The sequence below is a fragment of the Cervus canadensis genome, chromosome 15 (assembly GCF_019320065.1).
Source record: "Cervus canadensis isolate Bull #8, Minnesota chromosome 15, ASM1932006v1, whole genome shotgun sequence".
NCBI classification, from domain to species: Eukaryota; Metazoa; Chordata; class Mammalia; order Artiodactyla; family Cervidae; genus Cervus; species Cervus canadensis.
The window spans coordinates 73,648,585-73,663,882 of NC_057400.1; the positions used below are offsets into that span (position 1 = coordinate 73,648,585).

Consider the following 15,298-nt stretch of genomic DNA (forward strand, 5'->3'; position numbering starts at 1 on the left):
AGTACCAACAGACATGAATCTGAGCAAACTCCAGGAGATAGTGAAGAAAGGGGAACCTGGCATGCTGCAGTTGACGGGGTCCCAGAGAGTTGGACATGACCTAGCAACTGAACAACAACAACCGATTTCCCTTCCTGAGGGCATTTCTAAGAAAAACAGCACTGCCTTCTAAAAGCCAATTAAGCATTGAATGTGGCTCTTGTATGTCAAAGTTTTGCTTAAAGGAAATTCTAAATCCACCTTGTCAACTGAGGCTTGATCCCAAGTAGATGAAGCCCATGTGTTTTCTAGCCAACTGTACTCCATGTTTTGAAGCTTTTCTCTTAGGAAAACTTTTGAGTTTGACACATTAATAATAAAATGTTCTATTGTCCAAAGACACAACCAACCAATGTGACCCAATAACTTCACCTCTGGATATACACACATAAGAACTGAAGGCAGGGACTCAAACAGATCCTTGCACGCCAGTGTTCACAGAGGCATTATTTACAGCAGTCAAAAGACGTAAGTAAGCCAAATGGCCATTGGCAGATGAATAGCCAAACAAAATGTAGTATATACATACAGTGAAATATTGCTTGATCTTAACAATGGATAAATGGAGTTAATGAGTTCTAAGACAATGCTACTCAAGATGTAGTATGTGGACTTGGAGCACAGAGTTTGCTCAGAATGCAGATTCTCAGGTCCAACCAAATACCTACTGAATCAGCCTGTGGAGGATGGGGGCCCAAAGATCAATGCTTTAGTAAGTTCTTCAGATGATTTTTTTTTTATTATGCTAAAATTTGAGAAGAACTATTCTAATGTTTTTCCCTGTCCAGTAGCTGGGTAAACACTATTTAATATTAGCCTTTGCAAAGTCAGAAATGCATGCTGTTGCCTCTAGGCTAATCATTAAAAATTATTTAAAACTGTATAGTTTAATAGAGAGAAACAGAATTATTAAAAACTCTCAATCATTTGGAAAGAACCTGGCTAGGGAAAAAAAAGAAACACAGGACACATGGCATAAGCAAGGGGACTGTGGAGAAGCAAACTTGTTGGTGATCACATTTACTATCAACGGACTGATGTTCCAATTAAATGGTGGTCACACCATTTGAAAAAACAAACCAATATAAGCTCTTTCTAGGAAACAGAACTAAAACATAAGGATTAAGAACTATTGAAAACAGAAGGATAAAAAAATATACCATGAAACACTAATTAAAAGGAAAACCAGTGTAGCTATACTAACATTAGATGAAGCACACTTCAAGCCCGTGCCCAAAAAGCATCAATAGAAATAATAAAAAGTTAATTTGTCAGAAATATATGTGACTTCTAACTTTTTAGGCAATGAACGATATAGTCTCTAAGTACATCAAGTAAAATGTGACAAAACTAAAGACAAGATTTCACATTATGGAAAGAGATTTTAACATAATTGTCTCAGTAACTAATAGAAAAACAGACAAAACACATAATGTAACAGAAAAGAACAAAACCTGACTCTGTGTTGGATCTGTGTCTTTAAGTTCTGCTTTGTGTTGTGTTTGTTATCACTAGAGGATGCTTTCTAAATCACTAAAAGGATGCTTTCTATAGTAATAAGCATACATAACGGCCTGCCGCGGAGAACCCTGTCCCTTTACCTGAAAGTTAAACCCAAGGGGTTTTGTTCAGCTTAGAGAAACCTGTTGATCTTGTCCACCTGTGAATGGCTGCAGCAAAGAAGAAATTAACACATCCCCTCCCAGAGGCTGGCCAAACCAGGAGATATTTTGCAAAACTTAACAGCCTCTTCACTTTACTTCCTCACCTCCTGCCTCTCTCTGTTTTATAAAAGAAACTAGCATCCAGACACCAGTAAGATAGTACTCTAGGACTCTTGTCCACCATCTTCTTGGACACCCAGCTTTCCAAATAAAGTTGCTATTCCTTGATTCAACACCTCATCTCTCGATTTATTGCCTTGTCATGCAGCAAGCAGACTGTGCTTGGACTCAGTAACAGTAACATGATCACTAAACCTCACCTAATGGACATACAAACAAAAGCATAACATCTAACATCTGCAGGGTATAAAACCAGATGAAATGTCTACCAAAATTGACCATATCTGGATCAAAAAGCAAAGCTCAACAAATTTTAAATGCCTAAAATCATACAGAATACTTTCTCAGACTAGAGCAACTGGGCTAGAACAAACAAACAAAAACAAAACCCCAGAAAATCCCCATGTATACAGTGAAAGAAACAAGAGGGGAATTAAAACATTTATTAATGACGGTAGTAATGCAGGAATTGAGAAACATAAAAGACAGATAGAAAACAAGAAATTGGCAGATGTAAATCCCACCTCCACAATAATTACATTAAATATAAACAGATTAAACTCTCTAATTGAAAGCCACATGGGATGCCAGCTCACATCTAATCAATTCGATTAACAACAAGTATTACTCAAAACACAGAGTATCAGGAATCCTTGTACTGCTGATGGGAGTATAAATCAGAACTACTTTGGAAACTGTTGGGAATTATCTAATAAATATAAAGATCCACCAATCTGATGGTTCAGCAATTCAACTTGTAGTTGTCTATACAACTGAATTACATATACATGTGCATCAACCAAGACGTGTATAACTAATCCCAGCAGCATTATCCATGGAAGACAACAATGGAAAACAACTAAAATTTACAATAAACAAAACACAGTACCGTTTCATACAGCAACATGGACGAATCTCCTTAACATAATGTTAAGCAAAAGAAGTTAGACTCAAAAAAGTACACCTTGTATAATCCCACTGAGACAGGCAGGGGAAAAAACAGGCAAAACCATCGTGTTTAAGGACACATATGTAAGTAGTTACTCAACACAGAAAAGCCACAGAATGATTACCACAAAAGTTAGGATGCTGTTGGAGAAGAGGGTGGCTTTTGGGTTGCTAAGAATGTTGAGTTTCCTAAACTGGGTGGCAGTACATGGGTGTGTGCTGTGTGGTACTTCATTGATGCATATGAATATGTATTTATATATTTTGTTTTGTACACTCTTATTTATGGGTGCTAAATATCATAGTAAAGGTTTAAAAATGTTTAAAGCAGACTTAAGCAAAACAAAGTATGTGAAACTACGTACCTAAAGCACAAACTATAATCTCACCTCTAAAAAATGATTAGCATTAGTAAATAGTGATTCAGCTAAACTTCTTAAAAAAACACCATGGTTTTTGATATAGAAAAAAGAGAAATAACAATACTATATCCTGTGCTGTGATAGTTAGTTCCTAAAGAAGAGAAGCAAACTGACCCTAGCAGGCAGAAAAACAAATTTATCAGCTTAGCTGGGCACAAAATGAAAAGATATCGCAGCGCCCTCCTTCCATCTCCCTCCCCAAACCAACATCAGGCCTATCGTGTTTTTTACCACTATGTTCTCTCTTAAGGGCAAATAAAAATCACACACACACACACACACACACACACAAATAAACACAAATTCCTTTCCATGAAGAAACAAAACACTATTCCAACAGAGAGGAATGAGAAGCAAATACTACTTCATTTTCTGATACACTGTACAGCCCTTACCAAAACTGTTAACCAAAACAAGTGGCCACTTACTTGATCAAGATTTGAGAGGCTGTTAGGATCCTGACTCAGACCTTGGTACTGTCCCCTGAGTCTGTCACCAGCTGCTATTTTCCTAAACTTCTTCAGATCCACAACATACAGTGCACTGGAGAGAGAAAATACACTTGTTACAACCACGGATTAGGGCTGAAAAAGTAACCCCACTGATTAATGGAACAGGTCACTAGGCTAACATTCTGGTTTCTCGTGGAAAAGGTAAGCTGAGGCTTTACAGTAGAGCTCACAGTCACTACGTACCACTTCAAAGACGGCTAAGGAAGTGATTACAAAACCCATATTCTGGTACCACAAGCTCATTTTGTCAATGTTCCGAAAGAAATAATCTCTGACAAAAGAAGGTTTCTAGCAAATTTCAGCAGGTTTGATGATAAAAACTATAGTAATTGATAATCATTAGTCAAAGATATCCTGATGATATCTTAAATGTTACAGAGGAAAAAACCAACCAAGTGTTATAGGTCCTTTGGACCAAGGGCATACAGTACAATACTTAAATCACCAACACCCCAACATTTATCTCTATCATGTTGCTTCCCACAGATTTCCCTACTCTCCAAATCACACTTTTCCCAGAGAAGATAATATACAAAAACAACAGATGTACAACAAATACACACACTGTTTAGCCTAGGAGTTTTAGGAATTTATTCTATAGGTATATTTGAAATATACAAAATTGTGTGTTTAACTGGTGGCTCAGTGGTAAAGAACCTGCCTGCCAATGCAGGAGATGAGCGTTCGATCCCTGGGTTGGGAAGATCCGCCAGAGAAGGAAATGGCAACCCACTCCAGTATTCTTGCCTGGGAAATCCCATGGACAGAGGAGCAGGCTACAGTCCATGGGGTCTCAAGAGTCAGACACAACTTAGTGACTAAACAACAACAACAAATGACATTGTATGTCGTAGCAAGACCACAATGGAATAATACTGGAATAATATGTTGATACAAAAAGGAAAAAGGTCTCTCTACATGTTGATGTAAGGTCTACTAGAAACATCAAGTTAAAAAAGCAAAGTACAAAACCGTAAATAAGGTAGGATATATTTTGTGTAAAAAAAGAAGTCATAGTTTTTTACCTAAGAATTAAAAAACTCTAGAAGGAGACACAGTAAGTAGACAGAATGGGGCAGCTTTTCACTATATATTTTTATAATTCTTATTTTTGAACCACATTAACATATCACCTACTCACAATTTTAAATATGCAAAATTAATTTTAAAGAAATGAAAATCAAACCACAACATTCTCAGTACCTGATATGGTATTTTCGCCCAGCTAAGTGACTGGCCCAGTACCCTGACTTCCAGAACCTGTAGCCATCCATCTCTCTGCGGCTGTCACAGAAAGGAGTGTAACCATAAGGAGCACCATCCAAATTGAAATCTCTTAACTCTTTCAAATCTGTTCGTACGATCTGAAGAAGAAAGGATCACAGTCACTTGTCTAACACCCATGCAGATACCAGTTTCCTAAAAATACTGAGGGCACAGCTCAGGGACTGATCAGTGGCACAGGCAGCAAACCCAGTTCAAGCCCGGCTTCTTCTTGATTAGGCTGACTGCCCTCACTAGCACGTAAGATGATTAGCCTACTGCTTAGGGCATAGTATTCTAAGTATACAAAAAAAAAAAAAAAAGCAGAAGTAAAACAGATTTACATTGTGTGGCCTCTCTGTGACTCAGTTTCTGGGGAGGATCACATGAACTCGTCTATGGACAGATGGAGAATGATGCCTGGCACACAGTAAGTGCTCGGGATGAAACGTGACTGCAGAACTAGGAAAGCAGGCTTCATGTTGAGCCGCTTGTGATGTAAATGAGCCAGGTGGGGCAGAATTCCCAAGACTTGGATGATTTTTGTCCAAATGACTTCTGCACACATGACATCACTTCCACTCAGATGAGAAACTCAGGTTTTAGACAGTTCAGGCTAAGGGTAAAGGCTGTAGGGCAGACGTATATTTACACTTTTTGAGTGTGTATGCTCTAAAATCCGTGTGTTTCTTTTAACTAGGTCAGCTGTATTCCTGACAGCAGGAAGACCATCTGAAGAGTCCCACATGCTAAAGGCCAGGCACCAACCCCCTCTCTTACCCACGTCAATAACTCCTAGCTTTGGGGCAAGTGACTGCAGATGACAGCAAGCAGTGTTACGTTAAACCAGCAAATTTTTCAATTTTAGTTTGTATATTAAGTGTGTTAAATTTAAGATACAAAACTACATAAATGATGTAATCATAACTACATAAAAGAGGCACAGGAGAAAAGATGAAAGGATACACTGAATGCAAATTTTAAAAGTGATCACATCTGGTGATACCTCTCCATATATTCTTTTTTTTTCAATTGAAGGATAATTGCTTTACAGTACTGCATTGGTTTCTACCAAACACCAACATCAGCCATAGGTTTACCCATGTCCCCTCCCACTTGAACATCCCAACCCTCCCCATCCCAACCCTCTAGGTTATCATCGAGCCCCAGTTGAGTTTCCTGAGTCACACAACAAATTCCCACTGGCTATCTACTTTACATATGGTAATGTATGTTTCCATGTTACTCTCTCCACACATCCCACCCTCTCCTTCTTCCCCCCTGCCCAGCCATGTTCATAAGTCTGTTCTCAATGTCTGTGTCTCCACTGCTGTTCTGCAAATAGATTCATATATTCTAAATAGTGTAAAATAAGTGTGTATCTTTCCACAGTTGGAAAGATAAAACCATTTAAAAAGGAAAAGGAAGTCTAATGCCTTTAATTTGCACTGCTGAAACCCAGCCTTTGAGAGCTCACCTGGTCGGCATCCACAAACAGGAACTTGTCAACAACCAGTGGGAACAGCACATCCAGGAAGAGGATCTTGTAACCCCAGATGATACGCTGCTTCTCAGTCTGCTGGTGAAGCCACCGGGGCCACTTGTACTGAACAAGCTCATACTGAAAATTGTATTTGTCTGCCATATAAGGTATAAACTCCTATTTGCAGACACAGGGAACAACAATCACTTACTTTGATTAAGAAAAACAAGTCAGTCAACAAACCACAATTATGGCATAAGTAAAACACATTTACTGTACCAGCAGTCTAATGAAGAAATGTGACCCTGACTAACTTGTGACTACATAAAGAATACATATAAACTTTTGTCAAATCTCCATTTTTTATGATTTCTAACCACACATGAGATGACCAGAATTCTTTAAGTGAAGGCTTTTATATAACTAAGTTATGTGTGTGTTTAAGGGAAGTGGACTTTGTCTTAACTTGATTTCAGTAAAACATTTTTTTGAGCTTGATTTTAAGCCTTTCTCACCACTAGGTCTAATCCAGGGAATGACATGGCAAACCCAAATACTCTGAACAAGTTTGTTGCCATCAAGTCTTTCAGATTCTAAATATAAGTACCTTAGGGGACCAGAAGTGAATTATTTATCTAGGGGAGATATTACTGAATATATTAAAAGTTGCTTAGTCAATTCTACAGAACAACATAGAAAAAGATGCAAATAAATCAATTTGGATGACAAATAGTGATAAAAACAAAGCAGAAAACTTTCTAAACTTTCCATGTGTGTTTTTGCTTTGCACAGATGATACATTACTTCCACAGATCACTGGGTACAGTTGTTCAAAACAGAACAAACCATCCTTCTCATTGGAATCAGTACTGTGCTTTCTCATTAAATGAGGACACTCATGCTTGAAGAGACATGTTACTTCAACAAAACAGAAGAAACAGACTCTCCTCTTATGTTATCCAAGCTTCAACCAAGTTGTAATTCTGTGTTCGGTTTTATAACAACTATTCCCCCCAAACAGACAGGGGGAAGAATAATCAACATAGAATTATGCAGGTGACTTACAGTCAGTAACCTAATAAAAGGAAAAAAATTTTTAAATACACAGATAAAGTAGAAGTAGTAAACAGTATATTGCACTGCATATATCTCCTTAATAAGCATGTTTTCCTTTTCAAAGCCTAAGGAACAAACCTTAAACGTGGGGGACAAATAATTCTTCAAGAACCAGAATTTCACAGGAGTCTTGGTATTCTTCAGTACTGATAGCATCATTATGCTGTCAAACAAAAGCAAGCAATAATAACAGTCATTCAAATCTTTTTAATCTCAACAAAATCAAGTAAAGTCAATCACTAGACTCAGTGTTCTTTATGGCAGAGCTAAACTAATGGCTCAGTTAGGCAAAGAGAGACCCTGACTGGTGGAAAATGGAAACTTGCACTTATTCATTTTATAGAGTCATCTCTGGATGAGAAAGAAGTACTTATTACCTATAAAAATATACCAGACTGATAGAGGCATGTGTTCTAATTACATGACACCTTAAAATAAACTCCTTTATGAACTGACACATTAATTACGGCACAAATGAATCATAGAGATTGTGTTTAACCACTACATCACTCTAAGAAGGAAGTCAGTGAAGCCTACTGCCTCTCCCAGCCTACATCGGGGAGCTCAGCCAGGGAGCAGAGTAGGCAGAGGGAAGGGGATGGCAACTGATCACAGCTTTGGGATTCCCTACTTGGAAAACAAACAGAAACTAATTTTGAGTCAAGAAATTTAATTAAATTCAGTGGTTATTAACATCTGACATTACAATTCTAGGTCAGATATTATTTCTTGGGAATATGACAGCTAAACATGAGTAAAATGACATCTTGATTATTTGCTATACTAGATTTGTAGTGGAAAATTAAAAGTAAAAAAGAACCTTGGCATTAGGAAAGTCACTGTCAGGCAAAGGTGCATATTCATAGCCAAGCCCTCCCGACCGCTGACACAAGGCGCCCCTGAGGGCTTCCCCGCTGGTGACTGCTGCATTCACCAGCCAAGCCTGTGCCTCCCCTCAACTTTGGCTATGTGACCTCAGCCTAGTCCCGCCACCTTCCAAGTCTCAGCCTGTCTATAAAACACAACTAAGATCCCTCCCGGCTCTGAAATCCTACAAATCATCAGAAGGCAGGTCCATGGCCCTATTCCACCTCTATTCTCTATCCTCAGGCAATGCTTGGTGGACAATGAAAAACCACTCTTTATAATGTCACACAGTAGTTTTAAAGGTTTATAACCTTATAATAGCTACACAGATTCATTTACTATATATTATATAGTCCATTTCATGAGGTTGGCCAAATCAAAACAAATGTTAAGTATATACAATCATCTATACACAATCCTCAGAGTGCCTCAAATACAAAGAAGTGTAATGGGCAGAGTCCCATAAAACATTTGCTCCCTAAAGAACAACATGACAAATTCATGCATATATACTGAAATAACCAAACATGACTAACCGAAGAAATCTTTCATAGAGATGACCAGATGCAACAGAGAAAATATTAATTATGTCATCTTTGTCTTGTTTCACTTCCTCGGTCTTCTGTCCACCTGTAAAGCCCCTATAATAAGGAAGGTAAAAACAAGAATACTTGAAATGCTGGTACAGACATGTTGCCCTTTAAGGGGAGGGGAAGGAGATTGTGCTTCCCACCAGGACAAAGAGAGGGAGGCTGCCCATAGGGCCTTGTGGAACTTCAGAAGACTGGACTAGTTCACTAGAATGCAAAACAAACAATGGAAAGTTAACTGAGCAATTACCACTCAACTCTCCAAAGAGCAGGAAAAATCCAACAGGAGTTAGGAAGTCAGGCAGAGAAGTAACTCCACTATGAGGGACGGTAACCTCTTTCAATTACTCAGTGGGAAACATTCATCTATTCTACACACAAGCGGATGCAAAGAGCAGAATCTGAAAAGCCCAGACAGGATTACTACATTCAAAAGAAGGGAGGGATGGCATTTATAGCTCAGTTTTTCCTTAAAAACATCACTTCTTTCTGATGCCAATTTACCATTTGAAGGAGTCCCAAAATCCAGATTCATTCTCATTAGTCCCATCGCTCAGCAAGTCCTCATTCACCATGTCTGCCTTCTTCTGAACCTGCAATCAGTCACATGTGATGAATCTCACTCTCCCTACTGGGTTGAGGAGGCACTGAACTGATCTTCATGGGATGCTCACTGAATACTGACAACACTAGAGAGTGAATTCTCCTGCGAGCAGATATAACATACTCTGAGTCCAGACACATTCAACAGAACATGAATGTTGAATTCTGTTCAATGTGCCCAGACACATTCAACAGAACTATGCTCATCATACCACATTAAAATCTTAATGAGGAAATAAAATGAAATCTTAATGAGGAGATAGCAACCTCGTGTAACTAGACAATAACTGTCTCTAGTTTGAAAAACGGGCAGAGAACCTTACAGTTTAAGTAAAAACAGAAATGCAGCTCACCAAACTAACTCTAGTTCTAGGCAAAGAGTACAGTGTGCACACGCTCCAGCTGCCAGGAAGGGGTCATCTCACATGACAGCCTTGTTTTAGGACTAATACAAAGAGGGGTTAAAACTTCTCGAGAGCATAGGGATCATTTTTCTGCTCAACCATGTGTGGCCTGCTTTAGATTTTAGAGTATAATGACTGTCTCATAATACCTTTTATTTGAATACAATGCACTAGGAATTTCAAAGTTCTATGAACAGAAAGCAAAAGTGACAAGAAATTAAATAAGGCTACCACCATTTATTATTGTTGCTGAAATTCTCATTGGCATTCTTCCCAGTTTTCAAAAAATAACATGAACTGTGACTGGACAAACAAAGCAGTGTCTGTGAAAACATTTCATGTGAAATGAGACTTGCACTGTTCAATGAGGTAACCCAAAAGGTGCAACCTCTCAGCTGAACAAAGCCACAAACTTGTATTTACAAAATATGCTTTGCATTCCAAGCCACATTTCTGTAAGGCTGTAGTAAAATCTCAAAGGTGAGTTAGTCTTGGGTGGGTTTCTTTCCTTTCTCTTCAGCTTTCCTGAGACATAACTGACAAGTAACACTGCATAAATTTAAAGTGCAGGACATGCTGACCTGGGACAGGTCTATACTGTGAAATGATCGGGCTTCCCTAGTGGCTCAGTTAATAAAGAATCTGCCTGCAATACTGGAGACTCAGGTTCGGTCCTCAGGTTGGGAAGATCCCCTGGAGGAAATGGCAACCCACTACAGTACTCCTGCCTGGAGAATTCCATGGACAGAGGACTGGGACAGGCTGCAGTCCATGGAATCACAAAGAACAGGACATAACTGTGCGACTAAGTTTTTCACCATAATAACAGCATTTTTTTTTTCTGGAGTTAACACATCCCATCACCTCACACAGTTTGGGACTGGTTTAAAGATACATATTTTTATATAACAGCTACTAAAGACCAAGTTACTGCTGCTTTTATCAACTATAACAGAGCGGCTGCCTTAATATACCAAACTCACCTTCACTTTAATAATTTTGCTCTTGAAGTTGTTGAGGACAACAACAACTTCATCAGCATCAGGTGGAGAATCTGTACCGTCGTGACTTAGAAAAGAAGAAAGGAAGGCAGGTATCACAAATCATAATTCTCAAGTTGCAGTATATGGACTTACATCAACCTATATTTTTCCACTTCCACTATCTTCATCATAAAGGAGTTTTTTCTGAGCAAATTATTTTCTCACAAACTGCAGAAAACCCCTTCAAGCAACACAGGGGCACTTGTCAAAATCTCTGCCCTTACATGTTGAATATGCCAACTGGTCACAGCCCAAACTTCCTTCTTGAGCCCCTCATTGAATGACCTTCCATACACTGACAGGCTCCCAGTGCTGGCAAGAATATGATGGCAACCCACTCCAATACTCTTGCCTAGGAAATTCCATGGACGCAGGGGCCTGGCAGGCTACAGTCCACTGGGTTACAAAGAGTCGGACATGACTGAGTGCACATGCATGCATTACTTTATGCATAGCAAGACACAGCTCTACTTCAGAGTTTTGTAAAGGCTTCGACTCTGTCCTTCCTGGAGGCACAGAGCCAAGTCCAGGCCATGCACTCAATCTAGCGTCCATACTCTGCAGGAAGAACTAAAACAAGCTCTGTTTGCAAGCAGAGGAAGAAAATTTAAATAGAGTATTTCCTTCCTAATCAATGATAATATCTAAAATTCCCAGTCACCAATTTTTAAGATGCTAACTATATAAAGCCATGATAAAATATGAATTCACTGAATTCATTGTCATCCAACAGAGAGCAGAGTCCGTGGGCAAAGGTGAGATTCTGATAGGGAGCATGAAACATTCCAGAGCCCAAGAAGCACAGAAGGAAGAGAGTCCTCATCTGCTAGGTGGAGAAGAGGCCCACACACCCTAGAGGGAAGAGTGGCTAGGAAAAGTGCATGCAGATGGACAGGGTTTAGGAAGTCAACAGATAAGCTCTTAATGACAGTACTAAAATTCTTTAAAACCATATTTGGGGAAAACATTTATTGGAGAAAACCCTACTATGTACAATGAAGATATAATACAAAAATCTTCTATTTTCTTGGTAAGAAATATGCAGAAATTCACATTGCTTTCATGTGTGTCAGATAAGATTCTATAAAGCTAAGATGAGGACACAACATGATGTTGTTTTCAAATAACTAATGGAAATCACTGCCAAAATGAACTGGTGTGAAGTCTTCTCACATAGCTTAAGACTAATTTAAATTGTGTTAAACAGAATTTAAACCACACCTTTTTAGAAGGCAGTATAATTTTTTTAAACCAACAGTCACTTGTAGAAAACCTTAAAGCAAAAAAGCAGGCTATTGATGAAACATGCTGGGAGTACTTCCATACTTTCTCAGACCTAGAAAGACAAGTGCTCGCACCAAGGTTCCAAGACCAAAGCCTACAAGTCTGGTCAATCTGCAACCCACTCAGGGTAGAGAAATATACTACCCTGGGTTGAAAAGTCTGAACTGTTCTTCATTTCTTTTCTCCTTCCTAAAAATGACTCACTTTCTCATCTGCCTATGGTTTTCATCACAGTTGACAGAATGATTTGGTTAGGGATAGCTAGCACAAAAGAATGACTGAAGCCAAACTTGATTACATATACTGTTAGTATTTATACTGCTTACTGTTCAATTATACCCCAACAATTCTTCCACATTTCATTTTCTGGAAAAGCACATACAATTATAAAGTAAATTCTAATTGCCTAACTGCCAGTGTACTATTCAATTCAAGCTGATTCATACTGCAGAATGTTCTGAAAAAATGCACCTGTATCATTTAATCCTACCTGTAGATTCTGTAAATATCTTCAGAACGTCCCTTTCTTAGTCTGAGAATCCAAGCTCCTGGGTTGGCTTTTAACTGAAAATAGCCCTAGGACCAGAAGACAAGACAAATTTTAGTTCTCTTGGAAACATCAAAATGCTGTTTCTGAGGGACAGCTATTTCTTTTTTGAAATGTCAGTCCACTTTATATTAAATAAGATAGTTAAACCAATGCAATTCTTAAAACCCACATATTAGAAACACTAGCAAAATACAGGCCTGTCAAGCCAAGAAGCCTATCCTTTAGCTGTACTTCAGTGAAGAAGCAGTATGTAATGTGTGAATCTACTTCAAATTTTCAAAAAACAAAAAAAAGAAGAAAACTATTGACTCATAAGCAACACATTTTCAGGAGCCAATCTGGTTAAAGCAAAATATTCTAGCATGTTTTCTTTTAAGATGCCACGTAATTCCAATCTACAAGTTTAACTAAACTGATGATTTTTATATTGACCAAATTCAGTCCATCATGAACTTTAATCTCACTCATGTTCACAGTGCTAACTGCTCCATCATAAACTGCAGGGCCCAAATTAACGTGACTCAGTATCACCACCTGATGTACTGTTATTTACCAGATTAGCCATAACAATGGTATCCACAATGACTGGCTTGGTTGAAGTTCCTAATGTAAACTGCAGTCCCCGGGGGGGCTGGCCAGTAGTGATGTCATAGCAATGACCTTCTAGTAACAGGTACTCCAGCTCATACTCAGCAGCCACGATGCTGTCCACCTGCAATATCAAAATTAAATCACCACCTGAAGACTACTCAGCAATATAAAGAAACAATCTAGTGATACATGCAACAACACAGATGAATCTCAAATGCACTACACAAAGTGAACGAAATCAGACATAAAGGGCTATATATCATATAATCTTATTCATAAAAAATTCAAGAAAAGGTAAAACTATAGTGATAAAAAGAAGATCAGCTGCTGCCTGTGGCCTGGGGGGAAAGGAGGGGATTACCTGCAAAGGGGCATGAGAGAACTTTTTGAAGAGATGGAAATGCTCTGGTATCTTGATTGTGCTGGTAGTTAACAAGCATACACAATTTTAGAAACTCAGGTGGGTTGGAAGGAGAGGCAGGAAAAAGGACACAGAAAAACAGTAAGGAGGTTATTCCAAAAGTACACAGGAGAGGATAAGATGTTAATCTAGGAAGGTAGTATTGGGGGAAAAAATCACATAAAATAAAATTTCTGAAAGAATGAATATCTTTAAAAGCAAATAATGGAGAAGATAGGTAAGACACTCCTATAAGGATTAATTTATATGAGAAAAAGAAACAATGGAAAACATCAGAAAAACATCTGACAAAAATGCAAATTCATCTTGGCTTTTAGAAGACAGCTGAAAATACTGCTGTTTTAAATGCAAATATCCAAGATATATTTAATGGTTCCATAGTCACATGAAACCAACTGCCTGAATTATTGCTAATTCCTTGCAGAAAATATGGTATAATTACAAAATCTTAGGGCAGCTTGGCTTTAGCTATTAGGTTGGCACAAGAGTAATTGCAATTTTGCATTGCTGAAATTTGTTGTTTGATATTAGAATATATTCTAAATAAATGTGGTTACATTATACATTATTTTAATGTGCATTTCTGACCTTATTTTTTTGCTAATGACTTATTACTTCCTGTTTATTTTATATCAGGGAAATGATGTTAGACAAAAAGCAAATTCAAGCAATTTTCTTATTTGAGTTCAAAATGGGTTGTAAAGCAGTGGAGACAACTCACAATATCAACAACACATTTGGCCCAGGAACTGCTAACGAACATACAGTTCAGTGGTGGTTCGAGAAGTTTTACAAAGGAGACAAGAGACTTGAAGAGGAGGAGCCAGCCATTGGCAGTTGACAACGACCAACTGAGAGCCACCACAGAAGCTGATCCTCTTACAAACAATGAGAAGTTGTCAAAGAACTCAATGTCGACTATTCTATGGTCATTAGGCATTTGAAGAAAATTGCAAAGGTGAAAAAGCTTGGTAAGTGGGTATCTCATGACTGCAAATCAAAAAACATCGTTTTGAGGTGTCATCTTCTCTCATTCTACACAACAACAACAAACTATTTATCGGGTTGTGGCATGCAACAAAAAGTGGATTGTATATGACAACTGGCGATGACTAGCTCAGTGACTGGACTGAGAAGAATCTCCAAAGTACTGCCCAAAGCCAAACTTGCACCAGAAATGGCCATGATTACTGTTTGGTGGTCTGCTACTAGTCTGACCCACTACAGCTATCTAAATCGTGGCAAAAACAATATATCTGAGACGTATGCTCTGCAAATCGATGAGATACACTGAAAATTGGTATGAATGGGACTGGTGATAGAAGCAAGGTCCGATGCTGTAAAGAGCAATATTGCATAGGAACCTGGAATGTTAGGT

General features: G+C 38.4%; 1 protein-coding gene across 1 annotated transcript in view; it reads right to left on the bottom strand.

The window, feature by feature from the left end:
* Nucleotides 1–15,298, bottom strand: part of UGGT1 (UDP-glucose glycoprotein glucosyltransferase 1) — a 112,400-nt gene that overhangs the window by 9,284 nt on the left and 87,818 nt on the right. The window contains exons 30-38 of the mRNA XM_043487693.1: nt 13,462–13,620; nt 12,849–12,934; nt 11,015–11,099; nt 9,529–9,617; nt 8,971–9,075; nt 7,646–7,730; nt 6,446–6,628; nt 4,909–5,069; nt 3,622–3,736 (exon numbers count right to left, since the gene is read on the bottom strand). Coding sequence (XP_043343628.1) covers nt 3,622–3,736; nt 4,909–5,069; nt 6,446–6,628; nt 7,646–7,730; nt 8,971–9,075; nt 9,529–9,617; nt 11,015–11,099; nt 12,849–12,934; nt 13,462–13,620 — 1,068 coding nt within the window. The remainder of the gene's footprint in view (nt 1–3,621; nt 3,737–4,908; nt 5,070–6,445; nt 6,629–7,645; nt 7,731–8,970; nt 9,076–9,528; nt 9,618–11,014; nt 11,100–12,848; nt 12,935–13,461; nt 13,621–15,298) is intronic.